General features: G+C 43.9%; 1 protein-coding gene across 4 annotated transcripts; it reads right to left on the bottom strand.

Moving 5' to 3' along the window:
• Positions 1-319: 319 nt before the first annotated feature.
• Positions 320-21521, bottom strand: DEPDC7 (DEP domain containing 7). Of its 4 annotated transcripts, none has more exons than XM_051825615.2 (10): positions 21385-21521; positions 11590-11771; positions 10962-11352; positions 6946-7073; positions 5956-6145; positions 2619-2830; positions 1431-1573; positions 1116-1241; positions 942-1020; positions 320-644 (listed from the first exon to the last, which is right to left on the bottom strand). In XM_051825615.2, exons 3-10 carry the CDS (start codon positions 11117-11119, stop codon positions 451-453), a joined length of 1230 nt encoding a protein of 409 aa, XP_051681575.2. In that variant the 5' UTR covers positions 11120-11352; positions 11590-11771; positions 21385-21521; the 3' UTR covers positions 320-450. The 4 variants fall into 4 exon arrangements, with proteins under 4 accessions (XP_051681575.2, XP_051681578.2, XP_051681567.2 ...); XM_051825618.2 differs by lacking the exon at positions 21385-21521 and adding an exon at positions 20965-21080; XM_051825607.2 differs by lacking the exon at positions 11590-11771 and having other exon boundaries at positions 21385-21515.
• Positions 21522-21932: the final 411 nt, after the last annotated feature.

Consider the following 21932-nt stretch of genomic DNA (forward strand, 5'->3'; position numbering starts at 1 on the left):
AGAGCTGGGGAGATCCAAAGCCAGGAGGAGCCAAGAGCTTCCTTTGGGTCTCCCATGTGGGTGCAGGGGCCCAAACACTTGGGCCATCTGTCACTGCTTTCCTGTCATAGCATAAGTTTCTTACCTTGCATCTTTAAGTACTTTTCAAAATACAAATGACACTCCTTATAATATGTAATAGACTTCCTTATTATCTAATACTTTCTTATGTAAACAGTACAGGTCATCTAAATTCCTATCATGTTCTATAAAGCACTGAACACAGTGGACAATATGCAACAGCAATATGTCATCTTAATAACACTCAGTTTTTGACACATAAGATTATAAAAAGAATTTTTATTAGGTACAGTTTCATATTTAGAAATTCCAAGCTTACAAATATGATTGGATCTTTAAGATACATTATTTATTCTTAAAATACACAACTTATATACAAACATTAGAAACTCAGTCTCCAAAATACTCAATAAAGATGTCTGGGTGACACTTATAGAACTGACCTAGCAGCTTTTTTTTCTCTTTGGCAGACAGTTTTGAGTCCTCATCAATAGTTTTTAGTAAGTTCAAGAGCTCGTCTTTCGTCGATTTCTGTGTGCTGTTGAAATAGTCACTTTGATCAATTCTCTGGCAATAAATATATCCTTAAAATGTAAAAGTAGAAAAGTTCACTTAATGACACTGCTCCTTTAACAAAAGTCAAACAATATTTTAATATTTGTTTTTCTTTCCCACTTTGTAAGATGAATTGAAGAAATGAACACTGCTGATTTTCTCTAAGCCTGGTCATGCTGCTTTATGAAACAGGCTCTGTGCTAAGTTTGTATAACTCTGAGAGAATGTTTAGAATTCAGTTAAAATTGAAGTGCAAACGCTTACAGCAAAATACTTTAAATAAACACTAAGAATCTGTCTTTTGAAAATAGTATTTCTCAGTTTACCTGCATCTTTATTTGGGTCTCTTCCCTTCTGTATGGCCATAAGCTTAACACTGACAATTTTATGTAAGGTTCCAGGAATCTTAAGAAAAAGAAGGGACATAGGACATTATTCAAATGCATTTCAATCTGGCAATCTAATAAATTTAACCCTGTAGGTGGTTAAATTTAGCATACCTTAAAAACATCTTTCTGATGATCCATTAGAAAGAGTACCAGAAGATCAGTTTTGCCTTTGGATAAGTTTTTGTTGTCAACAATGGCTTTTGAGAATATCCTTTTCACAACCATTCGGTTGTCACTCTATAAAAATAAAACACACTGTGTACTATGTATTCAGAAGACTTAAGGTTTATTTCCTTTAATAGAAAAGGGACTATTAATAGCTATTCTCCATTTCAGCATACTTGAAAAAGATGGGATAATCTGACACATGGGTCCTGTGAGTACTAAAGATACTCAATACAATTAACATTTAAACAAAAGACTTACTTCTTTCTGTAATTTCAATTCAGAAGGATGTGCTGCAACAGCCATGAAATACAGTAGTCGTCTAAATTCTTCTCTGCTTTGGGAATCCAAAAGCTTTAGAAAGAGCTGAGTAGCTTCTAGTGCTATTTCTGTCTTCCCATTCACTTTGGCCAAAAGAAAAAACTGCTTTTAATTGACCAAACATGACTATATTAAAGGGAATAAAACTCAAGTTGTAGCTTAAACCATACAGTACATTTATTCAAAATTGTTTCCAAAACCAAAACAAGACTAGGAATTACAATGAATGACCCATACCATAAAGAGAGCCTGTTCTCCAGTTGGCAACTAATTGCCTAAATTCTTGTAACACAGTATCTTAGGTCATTAAATCTAACTCTTGGCTTTGAGGATACATTCCCCAGCCTGTATTTTTCATTAATTCAATATGCTATGTGCAGATGCTGATTATCCATCTCTGCCTCAGAAAAACAGGAATTTTCTGATACTTCCAATTTTTTAAACAGCCCAAGTGGAATGTCTGGCTCACTGATGAAGGGACAAAGCAGAATGTCTGCCATCTTCGAGACTGAAAGGGCCATGGTGCTAGTGCTGGTCATTCCTCTAAAGAATTGCTGGGGCCGGCGGCATGGCATAGAGGGTAAGGCTGCCACCTGCAGCACCTCCATCCCATTTGGGCACTGGCTCAAGTCCTGGCTGCCCCACTTCCAATCCAGCTCTCTGTTAATGTGCCTGAGAAAGCAGAAGGCAACCCAAGTGTTTGGGCCCCTTCCACCCACATAGGAGACCTGGATGAAACTCCTGGTTCCTCGCTTTGGCCTGGCCCACCCTTGGCCTTTGGGCCATTTGGGGAGTGAACCAGCATGTGGACTATGTGTCTTTCCCTTTTGAACTCCAACTTTCAAATAAGTAAATCTTAAAACCAAAAAAGATTGCTGCTCTCAGTTTAGGCTTCCAATGAATGAGTGTTTTCCTGTTGCAACCAGAAATTTCTGCATACTTCAGAGCTCACTAAAGCCTCTTTCCAAATGAACGAAAGAGATTTTGGAGTAAGCATTCTTTCTATGGATTAATCCAGGTCCACTCCTGGCTTCAAGTAATGAATGCTCTTTTTGTTACTGTTGAGGAAAATTAACCTTTTCCTATTTCCTCCAAAAGATACATTCTCTCTGGTAGGATCTCACTTACCTAAGAGTTCTGCAATTCCATTATGAACATCAGATAAATGATTTAACAGAGGCTTCCTACTACTGTAATATTTGCCAATGGCATCAAACAGAAGTCTCTTCACCATGTCTGTGCTGTCTGGTTGCTCAGGGAAGTTTCTGCTTATGTCCACCACCAAATGGTCTGGAAAGTATTCCAAGCAGTCGATCGCTGCAGAGAGCCATTCATCTTCCCTGTGTGAGACAGAGAATGGAGGATTACTTTATAAAGCAGGGAATAACAAACATAATACCAGTAATTTACTATTTCAAGCTTGCCACCAGGATAACTGCCTATCCATGTAAAGATATGCTTAATTAAAATTTTTTAAATTTTTAAAGATTTTATTTATTTGAAAGAGTTACAGAGAGAGGCATAGACAGAAATAGAGAGAGGTCTTCCATCCACTGGTTCACTCCCCAAATGGCTGCAACGGCTGGAGCTGACCCAGGAGCCAGGAGCTCTGAAGCCAGACGCTTCTTCTGGGCCTCCCACGTGGGTGCAGGGCCCATCTTCTGCAGCTTTCCCAGGAACATTAGTAGGGAGCTGGACTAGAAGTGGGACAGCGGGGACCTGAACTGACACTGATATGGGATGCTGGTGTGCTGCATGCCGAGGCTTTACCCTTCAGTGCCACGGCACCAGCCCCCAGTTTATCTATTTTTTTAATTAGACAGACATCTCCCATTTGTTAGCTCACTCCCCAAATACCCTCGAGAGCTTAGACTCAACCCAGGTCTCCCATAAATACTTGGTGGGCCTTACCACTGCCTCACAAGGTCTGCATTAGCAAGTGCTGGAATCAGGAGCTAGAGCCAGGAATCAAACCCCAGCACTCCCAACCACCATCTTAACTACTAGGCCATATATAAGCATTCTAATATATAGCTAGATCACATATCAAAGATAGAAAATTCAATTTGGCTACGTTTTCTTTTTTGCTGAAACAGAAAACTATCCATTACAATTCAGACATCAAAAAGGACATCCGGAAGCTGGAAGTCACTTGCTCGGGCCCCAGGCAGGACCAGGACCCAGGTCTGATTCCTAGGCCAGTATTTCTGCAACACAAGGTTGCTTCTTCAGAGGATGTGTGTGATCTATGATCTCTCACTGTCATCTCTAACAGAGGAAGATAAAAGTCTCAAAATAATTAAATATCAACTACCGTGTCTAGTCAAATGGCAGCTGAGTAACTTTACAAAAATGCTACAAGAAATAAAATGGCTAGCTCTTAATATTCAATTTGTTAATATATACAGTTTAAAAACAGTGTCTTCTACTGCCGTGGACTCAGGACAACTACTTCTGCACGACCCAAATGAGTATCCCAGGCAAGTCATTCCCTCGCTGGCACGAGCCTCATTGGCTTTGTAGTAAGATGGGGCTGGATGACCTTCACTGTGACATACAGACTCTGTATGTGAAAATTAAGATACTTAAAAATGTCTTCAGATGTTACTTTAGGTTGTAGAAAAGTAACTTAAACTCTTGTAGAATAACCCTCCTATTATGTGAGCAGACTTGAACAACTATGTTGGGATTTGCTTTTTCATATAAGGTTTTCAGCTACATCTTGGCATTCAGCTAGCATATTAATAGTTCACTTTAGTGCAGCCCTAGTGAAGTACTGAAAATGCACGTCACTTTCCTTTCAAACATTTCTATCTCCTTAAAGCGGGTGGAACATTATTTGCTAAAGCAAGATAATTAAAAGTTAAATAAACTAGAAAATATAAGGACTTATTTTAACTTTGTTTCCTAAAATATTTATGTATTTGAAAGTCAGAGTTACAGAGAAGGCAGAGAGAGAGAGAGAGAAAGTGTGTGTGAGTGTGTTATTGTCCATCCACTGGTTCACTCCCCAAATGCCACAGCCAGGGCTGGGCCAGGCTGAAGCCAGGAGCTTCTTCCAGGTCTCATACATGTGTGCAGGAGTCCATGGACTTGTGCCATCTCCCATTGCTTTCCCAGGTGATGAGCAGAGAGTTGGACCAGAAGTAGAGCAGCCAGGATGCCCGTGCTGCAGATGGCAGCTTAACCCACTGCACCACAGAATGGGCCCCTATGTTAACCTTTCATAATATTACTTAGGAGATGAGTTTCAAAGTTATGAGAAATATGGAACTATTCCGAAGGGGGGAAAATCTTAATTTCTGTAGCACCTGAAGTTTCATCTTCAAACTGTAAGATTCATATTTAGTAGAATGGCAGCTAGATGTGAGAGACCCTTACTTTCATAAAACTAGTTAATTTAAAATGATGTATTTAACAGGCATTCTAGAAGAGTATAAAAGCATATGTAGTTAAAAGGACTCCAAGAATTTTTTAACTATATTTAAAAAAACCACTAAGATTTATTTTATTTGAAAGGTAGACTTAGAAAGGAAAGACACAGATTTTCCATCTATTGGTTCACTCCCCAAATGGCTGCAACAGCTAAGGCTGAGCCAGGCTGAAGCCAGGAGCCTATAACTCCATGGGGGGGGGGGGCACTGTGGTGCAGTGGGTTAAAGCCCTGGCCTGCAGTGCTGGCATCCCATATGGGCGCCAGCTCAAGTCCTGGCTACTCCACTTCCAATCCAGCTCTCTGCTGTGGCCTGGGAAAGCAGTGGAGGATGGCCCCAATTTCTTGGGCCCCTGCAACTGTGTGGGAGACCCAGAAGAAGCTCCATGCTCCTGGCTTTGGATCAGCTCAGTTCTGGTCATTGCTGTCATTTGGGGACCCACCCCCCCCCCCACCCCTGGCTCTATCTGTGACTCTGTCTTTCAAATAAATAAAATAACAACTTAAAAAAAAAAAAAAAAACACTCCATCTGGGTCTCCCACGTGGGTGGCAAGGGCCCAAGAACTTGGGGCCGTGGACCATCTTCCACTGCTTCCCCAGGCCCATTAGCAGGGAGCCAGATCAGAAGTGAAGCAGCTGTGACTCAAACCCCTGCCCATATGGGATGCTGGCACCCCGTGCAACTTAACCTTCTGTGCCACTGACACTGACCCCCTAATTGGTTAATTTTGTTCTTGGTCCCTTTGAGAAATCTTCAGAAGACACCTGACAGTCTTACATTTTAACTAAGATGGTGCATAATCACTTTACCTGATGTGCAAGTGAACATGTGAAACAAAAATGATAGGAAAAGCAATGAAATTTAAACTATTTCCTAACTTTAACTAATTGTGTTCTTTCTCAAATACTGATTATACCAAATGGCAATGCATATTTGATCCTAGGGAAAGTAGAATTCAAAAGATTATCTTAAAGCCATTATTTATAATCTTCCTGCAAACATACTGATTATTACATGCACTTCCACATACTGAGAGTCGCTGTAAGCCTTGAGGATCGCTCGATCTAGGTAGTTACTGCTGTTGATCACGTCAGGCTGCCTCTTGGGTTGGGGAACTTTAGGCACAACCTCTTGCTGTCTGAGTAAGGAGTCAAGAAGTGGAAGATCCACAAGTTGTAGTAGCCGTGCAATTGTTTCTTCTTGCCATACTTCATTAATAACTACACAGGAAAAATGAGGAGGTGAAAAGTAGGAATAAATATTACATGTTCACAACAATATTTATCTAGACAGGTCTAAGCTAATAAGTTTGGGTGTCCCCATCCTCCAACACCAAAAAGAACAAGTTAACTTTATGAACTGCTTTCTTCCAACAAAGTAAAACAATCCAAGATTTGTTTAAAGTGTAGGAGAACAGACTTTGGACAACAGGAATTCTTTTCATTCTCTGTACTGTATAAAGCAATCTGGCAGAGATAAGAGATCAAGTCATATAACATGTTAATAAGGAGTCTGGAAGAAAGAATGATCCATTCAATCTAAGGGCTGGTTTGAAATGCCTGGCTGCAGGGTAGTCACTCAGGGTTTCCACAGTGGCACAGAGGAAGGAGGGGGAATGAGAGTCACTGAGCTGCATTCTACCGCCACACACAAGGAGGAGCACACAGATTCTCTTCATGTTTTAATGTAATTTTCAAATTTTTCTTTAACCTAATAAAACTTAGGGAGAGAAATATCTGAGAACAGATTAAGTAAAAAAATCTGCACGCCAAACAGTTCAGTTTTGAACCTCTGCCAGCTGATAGGACAAAAGTCAGTGTTCCAGAGTTCTAACACTGATGCGTTTGTTAAAGATAATGGACTTCTGTTAAAACTTAATAGAAACAGCTCTAATACATAGTGTGCTCTTTCTCCGCACTTGGAATATGTAAGCTCTAGTAAAGGTTAAGACTGAAAACTTTTAAATAATTTTATTTGAAGTCAAGTCTTCTGTTCCTCACTTTGTGCATCTTTAGCTTACCTTGTGGAGACAAGGTTGCAGAGAGATTTACATGAGGGGAGTTAGCAGGCTTCAAACTCAGATTTTCCCACAAATCCTCCAGACTGGTTGATTTGGGATCAGGTGACTTAAATAATGCATTTGCATTCCTAAAATAAATTTCTTATAAGTTATTGTTTATTAATATAGCCACAGAAATATTTTAGTACTTGAGATCTAATAGTTTCTAGAATATTTATGTCTTTCCAAACAAAAACATAACAAATACAAATTCTGAGTGTAATAAAATATAAAAACACTCCACACCTTTTTTCTCAAGTCTAAATAAACATAGCGTAAATAAATTCTCCTTTCAATATTTAGATTTCTTAATTTTTATTTTTTAAAGATTTATTTGAAAGTCAAGAGTTGGAAAGAGAGAAAGGAGAGGGAGGGAGCGAGAGAGGGGAGGGAGGGAAGGAGAGAGGGAGGGGAAGAGAGGCAGAGAGAGATGAAGAAAGAGAGAGACAGAGACACAGAGAGAGAGATCCTTCATCCACTGGTTCACCTTCCAGAGGGCCAAAAGAGCCAGGCTGAAGCCAGGAGCTTAAACTGAGTCTCCTGTGTGGGTGTGGTTGCAGGAGCCAAAACACTTGTGCCATCTTCTGCTGCTTTTCCCAGACCATTAGCAAGGAGCTAGATGGGAAGTGGAGCAGCCAGGACAGGAACCCATGCCCATACGAGATGCCAGCGTTGCAATCACTGGCCTTACCCACTGTGTCACAATGCTGGCCCCCATTTAGATATTTTTTTAAGTATGAATTTTATGTCATGTGAATTGTTTTTAAAAGATATATTCACTTGAAAGTTAGAGTTACAGAGAGAGCAGGTGAGACAGACAGAGATCTTTTCTATCCACTGATTCACTGGCTAAAGCCAGGAACTTCCTCCAGACCTCCTACGTGAGTGGCAGGGGTCCAGGGACTTGAGCAATCCTCTGGTGCTTTCCCAGGCCATTAGCAGGGAGTTGGATGGGAAGTGGGGCAGCCGGGACATGAATCGGCACTGATACAGGATGCCGGTGTCGCAAGTGGCAGCTTTACCCACTAAACCGCAACACTGACCCTATAAATATTTAGATTTAAGTAATTCAGTGACCAAATTTTAGTCACCAATTTTAAAACATAAGTAAAACTTGATTACGCTTACTGTTTTATTAGTTATATCTATTTCTGGGGCATTCTTTGCTGGATAGTTCTCATTTTCAAATATAGATCTATAATCGTTTACCTGCGAATGATCTATGTACAAAATTACCTTTTTTAAAGATTTTGTTTATTTATTTGAGAGGTAGAGTTACAGACAGAGAGAGGGAGAAATGCAGAGAAAGGTCTTCCATCTGCTGGTTCACCCCCCAAAACGGCAGCCATGGCCAGAGCTGAGCTGATCCAAAACCAGGAGCAAGGGCCCAAGGACTTGAGCCATCTTCTACTGCTTTCCCAGGCCATAACAGAGAGCTGGATCAGAAGAGGAGCAGCCAGGACAAGAACTGGAGCCCACATAGGATGCCGGTGCCACAGGAGGAGGATTAATCTACTGTGAAACAGCATCGGCCCCCAAAATAACCTCTTTAAACTCTGCAGAGTTACAAATTCCTAAATGTATCTGGTCCCAGGGGTTTCAAATACATATACAAAATACATATACAAATGCATCTGAAAGTGTTCCCCATGCCCTTATCCTCATATCTGCTTCCTGTATGGAGAGGCAGATTCCGTATTCTTCAAAGAATGAGAACATATTTGAAGGTGAGGTGGGTACTGTGGCTCAGCAGATTAAGCTGCTACTTCGGACACCTGCACCCATTATCCAAGTACCTCTTCCAGTCCTGCCTACTCAGCTCTCATCCAGTTCCTAATGAATCCCTTGGGAGGGATAATGTATCATAATGTATCCCTTGGGAGGCGGCAGATGATGAGTGACAATCTTGCGCCCCTGCCACCCAGTGGGAGACCTTTGGCCTGGCCCAGCCCTGGCTGTCATAGGCACTTGGGGAGTGAACCAATGGAAGGAAGAGCTCTCTCTCTTTGCTCTGCCTTTCAAGTTGATGAAAATAAGCAAACATTTAAAAAAAATATTCAAAGGGAAATACTCTAGAACTTCAGGTCAGGTCTGTATTACATTGTCCCCTCTGCACAGTGTAGCTGAGAAAACGGGAAAAGCTCAAGTTGTTTGAGGAGTATTTCATGATAAATAACAAAGTCCACAACGTTCTCACCACCCACATCCATTTCACCTGCTGCTGCCCACAATGCTGGCTCCCCAGTGTCCCCTGGAATGACTCCCCTGCCCCCCAGGCAGCTTAGTTCAGCCCTCACTTCTGCAGCCGGCGGTATTGTAACAGATCCCTACCCAGCGCTCCCCAGCAGGCTCCACGCAACTGCCAGATTGACCTAACACTCACGGGGACTTAAAAAAAGTTCATAGAAAATGGAATTTAAACATTATTTTTGTATAAAAATCTTGAAATCCATGCATAGTTTCTTCATGATACATTCTACATGTACTTTTTGAAGGCTCCTTGTACAATCTCATCATGTTTAAATTCTTTCTGTAGCCTCCCCAACGTGTGTTACAAATTATGAAGACTCATCAATCCCGTAGGATGTCACATGAGGCCCTCTACATTCTGGCTCCCACACGCCTTTCACACTTCTCATCTGCCACTTGGTGGATCCTAGAGATGACCCGTGACAGGGCTCTCCCCCTGCCTGTCTGTACCCTCCCCCGCTCTCATGCTGCTTTGTGTGTCAATTCTTTATGATTTTACTGATTTGAAAGCCAGAGAGAAAGAAATGGTGAGACAGAGATCTCCCATCCACTGGCTTACTCCTTTAAGTCCTGTAACAGTCGGGGCTGGGCCAGGTCAAAGCCAGGAGACAGAAACTAAGCCTGGGTCTCTGACATGGGTGGCAGGGACCCAATTTATTGAACTATCACCTGCTGCCTCCCACAGTGTGCTTTAGCGGGAAGCTGGATCAGAAGTGGAATAGCCAGGACTCAAATCAGGAGTCCACTAGGGAATGCTGGCATCTTCACTACTGCGCTAAACGCCCTCCCCATGAGTGTGAATCCCTATTTTGTACTGTAACTATAACCCGAAGCAGAAATATCAAAGTTTGCTGGTTGTTTCTGTTACATATAAAATATGAACAAAATGCCATCTGGAACAAAATGGATGAAACCGGAAATCATTCTGCGAAGTGAAATAAGCCAGACCCAGGACAAATATCACATTTTCTCTTATTTGAGAAAATTAATTTACAGAGAGTATAAAAACTGTGTGGATGCCATACCACTTGGTATACAGTTACAAAACCTGTTTTGCTGAATCACACAATGTATATTATATATTCTTCCCCATGTTATGATCATGAGTCCCTCACTTGTGAGATTAACCGATTTCAAGAAAAAGTAGTAATTAGGTGTATGTAGCTAACCTCTACATTTTAAGTGAATGTGGCAAAATATTAAAAATTGTTGCACTTAAAAAAATAAACTTATGGCCGGCGCCGCGGCTCAACAGGCTAATCCTCCGCCTTGTGGCGCCAGCACACCGGGTTCTAGTCCTGGTCGGGGCACCAGATTCTGTCCTGGTTGCCCCTCTTCCAGGCCAGCTCTCTACTGTGGCCCAGGAGTGCAGTGGAGGATGGCCCAGGTCCTTGGGCCCTGCACCCCATGGGAGACCAGGAGGAAGCACCTGGCTCCTGCCTTTGGATCAGCGCGGTACGCCGGCCATAGCGCGCTGGCCGCAGCGGCCACTGGAGGGTGAACCAACGGCAAAGCAAAGACCTTTCTCTCTGTCTCTCTCTCTCACTGTCTACTCTGCCTGTCAAAAAATAAATAAATAAATAAATAAAATAAACTTATAATTTTAAAATGAACAAGTCTAGGATTTGCCAAACATACTGCTTAAAAATACAATGCCAGTCAACACCTCATAAAAAAAAAAAAAATCCTGCTGACATTCCCATGATAATCTAATGTCACATACTAACCCGGAAGGTGAGCACAGCTTGTTTTCTTTGCCTAACTGACGGTCCTGGTCAGGTATCGTTGTGAATCTATACAGGCTGCAACTACTGTCTTCAAATGTAGGTTTTTTGTCTTTTCCAAAGACTTTGGTTGGAACTGCTTCAAATACTTTGTAGTCCATAAGTGCTTGACACACTCGCACCACTTTGGCCCGAGGAATATCTACGTCACCAAAATACTTATTCTGAATTAGGTGAGAATAAATGACATCCACAGCTTCTGAACCAACAAAGCAGTCATTATGTCGTTTTAAATGGTGCCTTCGTTTTTTCACCTCCACCTGTGTTTGAAGGGTGTTTATAATGCTGCTCCACACATAGGTGGCTCCAAATGGCTTCTGGGCCACACTGAAACCTTGAAGGAGAAAAATTGCAGAGAAACTGAGCATTACTGCCTTGTTCATTACTACCTTGTTAGATGGTCTAAACAGTACTTAGGCAAGAAAATTAGCAATTTTCAAAGATATTAATAAGGAACAATCATGAAGGCAAAGTAAGATATTGCTATTAATAGCAATTAAAAACTTAGTTCCAACCATGTGCCAAACACTGTTAAAAGTGCTACAACAGAACAGTTTACAAAATAAAGTACCTGTTCTCACGGATGTAGGTTCTGTGAGAGGACACAGGCAGTGCTGCGTTTGATTAATGCTAAAAGGAAAAAGCAGGGTAAGGAAGCGAATGCTGTCTTAAACGGATGTCAGGAAAGCCCTCTCCGGCGAGGTCGTATCTCAGTGGCAACTGGAGCGAAACGAGCACACGCTGTGTAGGAGCCTAGGGAAAGGACAGAGAACAGAAAGAGCGAAGCCCTGATGTGAGGTGTGCCTGCCAGAGCTGAAGGAGGCCAGCAGGAAGCACGAGGAGGAAGTGAGAGCGAGCAGGGAGTGGAGCTGGGATCTGAGAAGGCAGGGGAAAGGACACGTCACGTGGAGCCTGGTGGCAGCTATGAGTTTTGTTCAAGGAACTCTGTTAGCGCCTTGCATAAATTATCTAATTTTCACTAGCAGTTCAATGAAGTAGATATCACCTCTATTTGAGAGATTAAAAACAGATTCACGGGCTGGCACTGTGGCACAGCAGGTAAAGCTGCCGCCTGCGATGCTTCCCATATGGGTGTTGGTTCGGTTCCCCGCTGCTCCACTTCTGATCCAGCTCCCTGTTACTGTGCCTGGGAAAGCAGCAGTGCCTGGGTCCCTGCACCCACATGGGAGAGCTGGATGAATTGCCTGGCTTTGGCTGGGCCATTGTAGCCATTTGGAGAGTGAATTAGAGGATGGAGAATCTCTCTCTCTGTAACTATCTCTGTAACTCTGACTTTTAAAATAAATAAATCTTTAAAACAAAAAACAGACCCAAAGAGGTTACATGTAACTTCCAGATATTACACTGAAAGAGACAGTACCCATGTTGGGTTTGTGGTCTATATGAGTTCAAAGCATTTATCAGTCAGAAACACATACACATTGGTTGCTGGAATAAATTAGTATATTTAAGCTTCCTATTATTTAGGCTTTAAAATTAAGTACTTTTTTTTTTTTTTTTTTGACAGGCAGAGTAGACAGAGAGAGAGACAGAGAGAAAGGTCTTCCTTTTGCTGTTGGTTCACCCTCCAATGGCCACCGCGGCCAGCGCGCTGTGGCTGGTGCATCGCGCTGATCTGAAGCCAGGAGCCAGGTGCTTCCTCCTGGTCTCCCATGTGGGTGGCAGGGCCCGAGCACTTGGGCCATCCTCCACTGCACTTCCGGGTCACAGCAGAGAGCTGGCCTGGAAGAGGGGCAACAGGGACAGAATCCGGTGCCCCGACCAGGGCTAGAACCCAGTGTGCCGGCGCCACAAGGCGGAGGATTAGCCTATTGAGCCACAGTGCCAGCCAAAATTAAGTACTTTTAAAGCAGGATAAAGCAACAATTTGGTTTATGTTCAATAGGATGACTTATTACAAAGACAGAGTGGGCACACAAAGCAAGATTTTAGCCAAACACAAAACAAAAACAAGCTTTCAACAATTTCCTATCGTATTTTGTATATTGTAATAAACTGATGGCAAAACTACAAAGAAGGAAAAATGATCAGGTGGAAAGAAATGGGCGCTGGGTTTTAGTAAGCCAAGGGAACCGGGTCTAGCTACCAGCTTGGGAGCTGGCAGCTGTACTCTCCCTGTCTTTACATAAACAGCATATGCCTTTTTCCGTGTTGCACTTATTAATCATCCTCAGAAAATTCAGTAGTCTTGAGTCCCCATTTTTTGTTAGGCACATTAGTTCTTTTACTTTTGGGATATTTTGGCAAAGAAGTTAAGAAGTTACTACTTCAAGGCAACGCGAGATACATCTTCCTTCAACAGTACTCATCAGTGCAATAAAAGGATAGGAGTAATGATAGTTAAAGAAACTGTTGGGGCAGACTTCTGGTGCGGCAGTTAAGACACCACTTGTGATGCCACGTAACCACAGTGTCTGCTCCACTCCAGTCCAGCCTTCTACTAATATGCATCTTGGGAGGCACCAGGTCACGGCTCAAGTCGCTGGGTGCCTGCCACACGATGGAGGTGACCCAGATTGAGAGTCCCAAGCTCCTGGCTTCAGCCTGGTCCTGACTGTGGTGGGATATCTGGGAGTGAACCAGTAGATCAAGATCCCCCCCACCTTTGTTTTTTAAGATTTATTTATTTGAAAGGCAGAGTTCTGGGGGTGGGGAGGAAGAGAAGGAGAGAAAGATCATCCATCCACTGGTTCACTCCACAGATGGTGGCAACAGCCAGGGTTGGGCAAGGCTGAAGCCAGGAGCTAGGAGCTTCATCTGGGTCTTCTTCATGAGTGCAGGGGCGCAAGGACTTGGGCCATCCTCCGCTGCTTTTCCAGGCACATTAGCAGGGAGCCAGATCCAAAGTGAAGCGTCCATATGAGATGCTGGCATTGCAGGCAGCAACTTAACCTGTGATGCCACAGCACCGGCCCTCTCTCTCCATTTCAAATAAACTTAAAAGAAACACACACACACACACACACAGAAGAAATGGCTACTTGAAATTACTTTCCTACTTTTATATACATAGAATGTATTATGATTTAAGAAAAATTTCGTAAGGAATGAAAACTCTGACTGCACTAGAACCAGGGATTTTAAGTGGGTCACTTGGAATTCACCTCTTGTGTTTCAATAAACATAAGGAGTGTTTATTGAACCATTCCATTGTATCCACTCATAGCATAATTTCTTAAGATATTTATTTAAAAGGTAGAGTTGAGACAGGAAGAGATATTTTTTAGCTGCTAGCAATTTTGACATCTTTACCGTGAAAATTAATAGTACATACATACACAAAGCCCTTTACTGATTATTTGTATATTTCCAATACCAATAATAGGTGGATAATTTATCACTTATCATTATGATGTTTGAAATGTTTTTTGTCAAAATTAAAGATATTTCATAAGGAAGTACTAAACAAAAAAATTGTTGCCAGTCTCCAAAATATATGTGAACAGCTTCAAAAATTGAATTATGAAGAATAAGGGGCCAGCACTGTGGCATAGCAGGTGAAACTGTGGCCTGTAGTGCTGGCACCCCATATGGGCACCGGTTCAAGTCCCAGCTGCTCCACTTCCAATCCAGCTTTCTGCTATGGCCTGGGAAAGCAGTGGAAGATGGCCCAAGTCCTTGGGACCCTGCACCCATGTGGGAGACACGGAAGAAACATAATGAAAACCTCTAAGATTTGTGAACTCTCAGTTAAGCTATTCAAAAACACTTAGTAGTCATGATTCTTAAAATAAGGTGGGATATCATAAATTTTGTATATAGCTTTTTTTCTATTTTTATCATAAGCTGTTTTTCCCAGATACATTAGCAGGAGCTGGATGAGAGGTAGAGCAGCCTGGATTCAAACCAGTGCCCATATGGGACGCTGGTAGTGCAGGTGGCCCAACTCACTATGCCACAATGCCAGCCCGTGAACTGTATATAAATACTATCCACAGTACACAGGGGCAGGGAAAGAAAAGATGTGTAAGACTCAACCTTGTAGAGACCAGATTCCCTTTAGGTACCAATGAAATACACTTCCAGGCTAGTGATAATGTTACAGATGCAGTAACCCATAGCCATAACACTTGAGCTACAAGTAGGTCAGCACACAAAACCTAGACAATAAGGCTGAGTCACCTATTAATTTGAGATTTAATAGGACAACTGAACAGGGGCGAGAGGAGAGGACAAACAGTCTCAATGATATGGGAAAGGCTAGTCTTTATAGGTGAATTAAGAGGTAAAGAATACATTTCCCCATATCAATTTGCTGCAGAAATGTGGGAAATCAGGAAGTTTTGCAGGTTGGCTAACACTGTATAAAAGATTAAAGAGCAGGTTAGAGCAGGAGAGTAGGCACCTGTGAGCCACATAATGTTTCCAGAGTCCTCCAGGCATGACAGAATTCAGCCCTCTCAGGTCTCCTCTGTTCTCACTGACCATTAATTCCCAACCATTGCATCCTGGGATATTTCCCCTCAAGCATCACCACCCACAGTCTCAAACTTGCTCATGTCTATACAGAATCTTTAATACATAATGGACCCTAGACTTGACAAGTAAACGTGCCAAAGTGCACACCAGGACAACCTGTTTATTTAATGCTGACTTCACCAACTGAACGCAGATCCCCCACATGCTGGTTTCAAACCTACTTATCATCATCTAACTGAACACTGATAGAGAACACAGCCCAGGAAGATGACTTATTGTGATTTCTACACAGGATTTAAGAGATCAGGAGTCTACAAGGATTGCTTTGTATGTCTAGCAATCAGAATAGAAGCTGGAGCTTGTCCTCAAACCTCACTTACATATGAGCAGGACAACTCTTTAAAAGTCATCATCATCTACATTTTGATGCTTCCTTATTCACATTTATCCAGCTGTTTTTTAAAAGCATCATAAGCAAAGGAATTAAAGTGTCTAGATACCAGCTATGAAACCCTGAGTAAGAGCCCTAACCTCTGTGAGTTGGTTTCTTCAGCTACTGAGCAAACAGTTGAATTCTATGGCCTCAGGTCGAAACTGCCGAGTACAGGAATTTGAAAACTAAAGCCATATCCTTCTTTTAGAAATGGGCACTGAAGGGCCAGTGCTGTGGCACAGGATGCTAAGCTGCCACTCTTGGCATCCCATATCACAGTGCTTGTTTGAATCCTAGCTGCTCTACTTCCTATCCAGCTCCCTGCTAATGAGCCTAGGAAAGCAGTGCTGGGATGGCCCAAGTGCTTGAGCCCCTGTCATCTACGTGGGAAACCTGGATGGAGTTCCAGGTTTCTGGTTTTGACCTGGATCAGAAATTGCCATTGCGGCCATTTGAGGAATGAACCAGAGGATGGAAGATCTCTTTCTATAAGTTTGCCCTTCAAATAAAATAACCACATCTTTTGACAGAACAAAATAAAGAGACAGAGAGAAGAGAGGAGGAGGGGAGAGGGAGGGAGGGAGGTGGCTTAACCCACTACACCACAGTGCCAGCCCCAGGATAAAATAATTCTATAGTCATTTCAGTAGTGAGATTTAACCCTTCAAAGTAGATCAATACACATTATAAAATTAGATCTTAATGTAAACACACAGAATTGTTAAAATACACTTTTAAAATATTTATTTATTTATTTGATAGGCAGAGTGTGAGAGAGATCTTCCATCGTGGTTCACTCCCCAAATGGTTGCAATGACTGGGGCTGGTCCAGGCCAAAGCCAGGAGCCAGGAACTCCACCCTGGTCTCCTCATGGGCCATCCTCCACTGCTTTCCTAGGTCCATCAGCAGGGTGCTGGGTGGGAAGCAGAGCAGCCAGGACTCAAACCCACACTCCAACATGGGGTGCTCATGTCACAGGAGACAACTTATCTCACTGTATCACAACGCCAGCTCACAACACATTTGTTTTCTTTATCAGGCTTTAAATTCTTCAAAGAATCTAGGTAACTTTTTTTTTTTTTTTTTTTTTTGTCTATTAAAATACCTCTATTCGAGGTATTTTGTGGTTCCCCACAAATTTTTTTTTTTTTTTTTTTTTTTTTTTTTAACAGGCAGAGTGGATAGCGAGAGAGAGAGAGACAGAGAGAAAGGTCTTCCTTTTTGCCGTTGGTTCACCCTCCAATGGCCACTGTGGCAGGCATGTTGAGGCCGGTGCATCGTGCTGATCCGAAGCCAGGAGCCAGGTGCTTCTCCCGGTCTCCCATGCGGGTGCAGGGCCCAAGCACCTGGGCCATCCTCCACTGCACTCCCTGGCCATAGCAAAGAGCTGGCCTGGAAGAGGGGCAACTGGGACAGAATCCGGTGCCCCGATCAGGACTAGAACCCGGGGTGCCGGCGCCGCAAGGCGGAGGATTAGCCTATTGAGCCGCGGCACCAGCAGAATCTAGGTAACTCTTGATTTTCCATAAATCTTGAAAAAACAGTATGTTAGTGCCTTATCCCTTCCAAATCTCCTCACAGTTCAGAGGTTCAAATTATTTAACTGCTTTACAGATTGCAACAGAATACAATTGGTTAATCAATATCAGTGGAGATTACTGCTAACTATTAAAAAACATGATTAAAGAAGGGTTAACAGTGGTTCTCAGTAGGCAATTTTACCCTCCAAGGGGCATATCTGAAGACGTTTCTGTTGTCACAGGGTATAGGTGCTACTGGCATCTATGGGTAGAGGACAGAGATGCTACCAAACATCCTGCAATGCAAAAGGTGGCCCCTAAAACAAAGATAATGTCAACAAGGCTGAGGTTGAGAAGCCTTGGGTTGAATACTGTTCAGACATGAAACTTTTGTTAATGCAGCGGGCACAGTAATGGTGCTATGAACACAAAAAGTAGAAAACACGTGGATTCAAAAGTCTCAGCAACCTGGGTTCCACTTTTTCCATTATTAGTAAATGATGGACCCAAAACTGCCTAACTTCTCTGTTGCAAAAGAGAACTAACCCTAGTTCTATGCTATTGTGAGGAATGTATAGCTAGCAGTAATTAACAGGTGTGTAACTAAAAACAAAGGGGGAACTGTCGCAGTCTGGAAGAGGCCAAGGAGTCACAACTCAAAGCAATGTCATATCCCGAATAGGATCCTAGAATAGAAAGAGGAAGGGGCAAAAACCAAAGAGATCTGAGTATAGACTTCAGTTAATAACCATGTATCAATACTGGTTCATATGCTGACAAATGGACTGCACTAACATAATGAGAACTGTAGGGCACATGAGAACTTCATGTGCTAACCTCATGACTTCATGTAAACAGAATCTATTCTAAAATTTTTAGTTTCAAAAGTAAAAAAGAACGGGAGATATCTTTCTTCTTCTTGCCCTGAACTCAGTTTATCCTTTACCTACTCCTACCACCTGGATGGTGATGTCACCCCATGAAAGAAATTCAAAGACCACTAGCAGATGAAGACAAGATGTGACACACACTAGACAATTTAACTTTTCTTTTTTATTTTATTTTTTTGACAGGCAGAGTGGACAGTGAGAGAAAAACAGAGAGAAAGGTCTTCCTTTACCGTTGGTTCACCCCGCAATGGGTGCTGCGGCTGGCGCACCACGCTGATCTGAAGCCAGGAGCCAGGTGTTTCTCCTGGTCTCCCATGCGGGTGCAGGGTCCAAGCATTTGGGCCATCCTCCACTGCACTCCCGGGCCACAGCAGAGAGCTGGCCTGGAAGAGGGGTAACCGGGACAGAATCGGCGCCCCGACCGGGACTAGAACTCAGTGTGCCGGCGCCGCAGGCAGAGGATTAGCCTATTGAGCCGCGGCGCCGGCCGACAATTTAACTTTTCATCAGAAAACAAATCTATAAATCCTGTACTCTTTAGGATTAAGAAATATTTTCTCAGAGGAGGTTTTAAAACATTATTCACGGGAATTCAAAACAAAGGAAAAGGACTGTATTATGGGCAGTAACTGAAACCTCATGAAAATAAATATAAAGGTAATTGTGTTTGGGGTGTTAAAACTGGGCAGCGTCGGGGCCAGCGCTGCAGCGCAGTGGGTTAAAGCCCTGGTCTGCAGCACTGGCATCCCTTATGGGCACCAGTTCAAGTCCTGGCTGCTCCACTTCCAATCCAGCTCTCTGCTATGTCCTGGTAGAAGATGGCCTGGATGCTTGGGCCCCTGCACCCATGTGGGAGACCTGGAAAAAGCTGCAGGCTCCTGGCTTCGGATCAGCTCAGCTCTGGTCGTTGCAGCCATTTGGGGAGTGAACCAGCGGATGGAAGACACCTCCCTCTCTCCACCCCCCTCCCCGGCTCTACCTCTCTATGTAACTCTTCAAATAAGTAAAATAAATCTTAAAAAAAAAAAAAAAAAAAAACCAAAAAAACTGGGCAGCAGTTACTTCCTCTGCTTCCAATGCCAACATTGCAACACTTTTACTGCATGTTGGTTTTGGTAGTTCAAAGTTTATTTTCTTCCTGTTTGGCTTTACAGACATGGCGAAGCCGAGATTGCCTCTGAAGAGATGGCTGCTGGCAGGTGAAATACATAAATCTACTCACAAGAACCATTTTAAAATATTAAGATAATGATCAACCAAAGCCAGCATTGGCCCCTGCAGTAGTCCATACAGATTAATGAGACAGCATACGGGAAGCACTTTGAGCTCTCTGGAAAAGTGACACCAGGCAAATTCAAAGAATTAGGTTACAGTATAAAAGGATAACAGGATAACACACTGCTTTCTTGTCCAAAGACAAGTGTCTTCAAAGGATTGGCTAAAGGTTGCCATCTTGACCGTATTTCTTCATCAAAAGCACGTCTCGTGTCATGGTAACCCCTTTAAAGTATGGAAGAATTACTAAGCAGTGGTGAAAGAGAAGCGCAAAGCTGTTTGCCAGAGCACACAGAACAAGAATGGCAAGGAACCAAGAACCGTTGGCTGCCATCGCTCTGTTCACTAGGACTGTCACAGGCAAACTAACGGTGGAAGAGGGTTTACCAAACGCCAACAGGTAGGGCCAGCTGCACCACGCCAAACAAGCGAGCACACACACTGGGCCCCTCTGCCCACTGCACCTGGCGTAAAGTCCACAGCGGTCTCCTCCTCATTCAAATCCGATAACTAGCACTCCAAGTCTCCTGAGAGGCATCTTCTTAATTTTTAAAAACACATTCCTGTATCCCTTCTCAGAACTTGTTCACAAACGCCCAAAGCCCCAAATTGGTATTTCAGCTGACCGAGGAGACAAACGGCCAGGTTTTCATCAGGTGAAATTTGGGAATTTTCTGCTTTCAGGAAGAGAGAGCCGGAAGACTTCTCAGAACTGCTTTCCATAGCATTTGGCTTTCAACATTCCCAAATGTTTCAGTATTTCTCTTCTCTTCACAATAGCAATCAAGGCAATGGCCTCAAAAGTGCTTCCCGGAGTCTTATACATGGAAGCAGAAGACAGTCAGTATTATGATCTTAGAAAAGTACAAATGAAAATTGCCTCTCTGTCCCAACTTATCATTAGCATTTTGAAAATTAAAAGGAACAATAATTAGTAAGTTAGACACAAGAGTGGGGCGGAGAGATGCACCCATTTGACCTGGAGGAAGGAATCACTGTTTTACTGGTTGGTGTTTTATAGGCTTTTGTCCCGCCCCACTGCAGCTCCAGAAAGAGGACAATGTTGTAACTCATCCAAAGGGCAAAAAAAAAAAAAGCCCAGAGTTATCTGGGCATCTTAACAGCCATCTGAGTCCCCTATTTAGTGAGTTGTAGATACGCTAGGATCAGCATTTTAGAACCGTCTGAACATTTGAAGAGGCCAAGATCCCAAACGAACTGCCCCCCAAAGGTATGATTAGCCAGTAGTGATATTCACCAACTTCTCTCCTGATGTCATTTAACTATTAAAAAAAAAAAAAAAAAAGCCAGAAACTTCTCCTGGCCGAAATCTGCTTATTCAGTCAATGAACATCTTTCGGCCAAGTCCCTGCCAAGGGTAACTCACGGAACAGAAACCTCTCTCCCAGCAGGAGTCCCGAACAAAGCGAAGAGGCACTCGGCCACGAGCCACGCTGCGCGGGCAAGGTGTGCGGCCGGGCCGAGAACCATGCACGCTCCAGGTATCCTCGCGCTGTCAGCGGTCCCCGCGCGCAGCCGGAGCCCGGCACGCAGCGGGCGCACGGCCCACCGCGCGGCCACCTTCCAGTCTGGGTGGCTTCGGGAAAAGCTGGGCTGCGCGGGCGGCAGGGGCCGCAGCCCGAGGGGAACGCGGTCCGAGTGGCCGCAGCGGGGCCAGGCTCGCCGAGCCGACCGTTCCGGGCGGCGGCCACCGAACGCCCCCCACCCGGCCCGCCCCCCACGAGGACCACAGCGCGCGCCCCCAGCCCGCCCCGCGCCGCCCCGGGAGAGAGTCCTTGATACCCACCTGGAGGCCTCTGCGCGGGGCTGTGGCCAGCCGAGAAGTCCAGCGCGGCCGCCTTCTCCCGGACTGTGGCCATGGCCCTCGCTGCCCCGACGCCAAGTCCGCCCACCAGGGCCACAAGCGAACTGCGCGCGCCCGCGCCTCCGCCGCCTGTTAACTGGCAAGGGGCGGGGCTCTCTGCAGGCCCCGCCCCGCCGCCGGTCACGTGCTCCCGGGCACCTCGCAGCCTGCAGCCCCTGCCCCTCTGAATACCTCAGGCAGGTCACGACCGGAACCCAGAGCAGGTGAAAGGTATTTTACTGGGCAGGGCCCTGACATCCGCCCAGACAGCCACGCAGCCGGCGACTCAGCCCCGCTGGGTTCAAACCGCCTCCCTGGACCCAGGCAAGCTACTCAGCCCTGTGTGCCTCTGTGTCCTCACCTGTGAGGCGGGGAGCAGAATTGGAACCCGCTAGGAGGTGTGTGTGTGTGTGTGTGTGTGTGTGTGTATCTGTGTGTGTGAAGATGTTTTTACAATTTTTATTTACTTTCGTTTTATTTGAAAGGCAGAG

Source organism: Oryctolagus cuniculus, chromosome 1, assembly GCF_964237555.1.
Source record: "Oryctolagus cuniculus chromosome 1, mOryCun1.1, whole genome shotgun sequence".
Lineage (NCBI taxonomy): Eukaryota > Metazoa > Chordata > Mammalia > Lagomorpha > Leporidae > Oryctolagus > Oryctolagus cuniculus.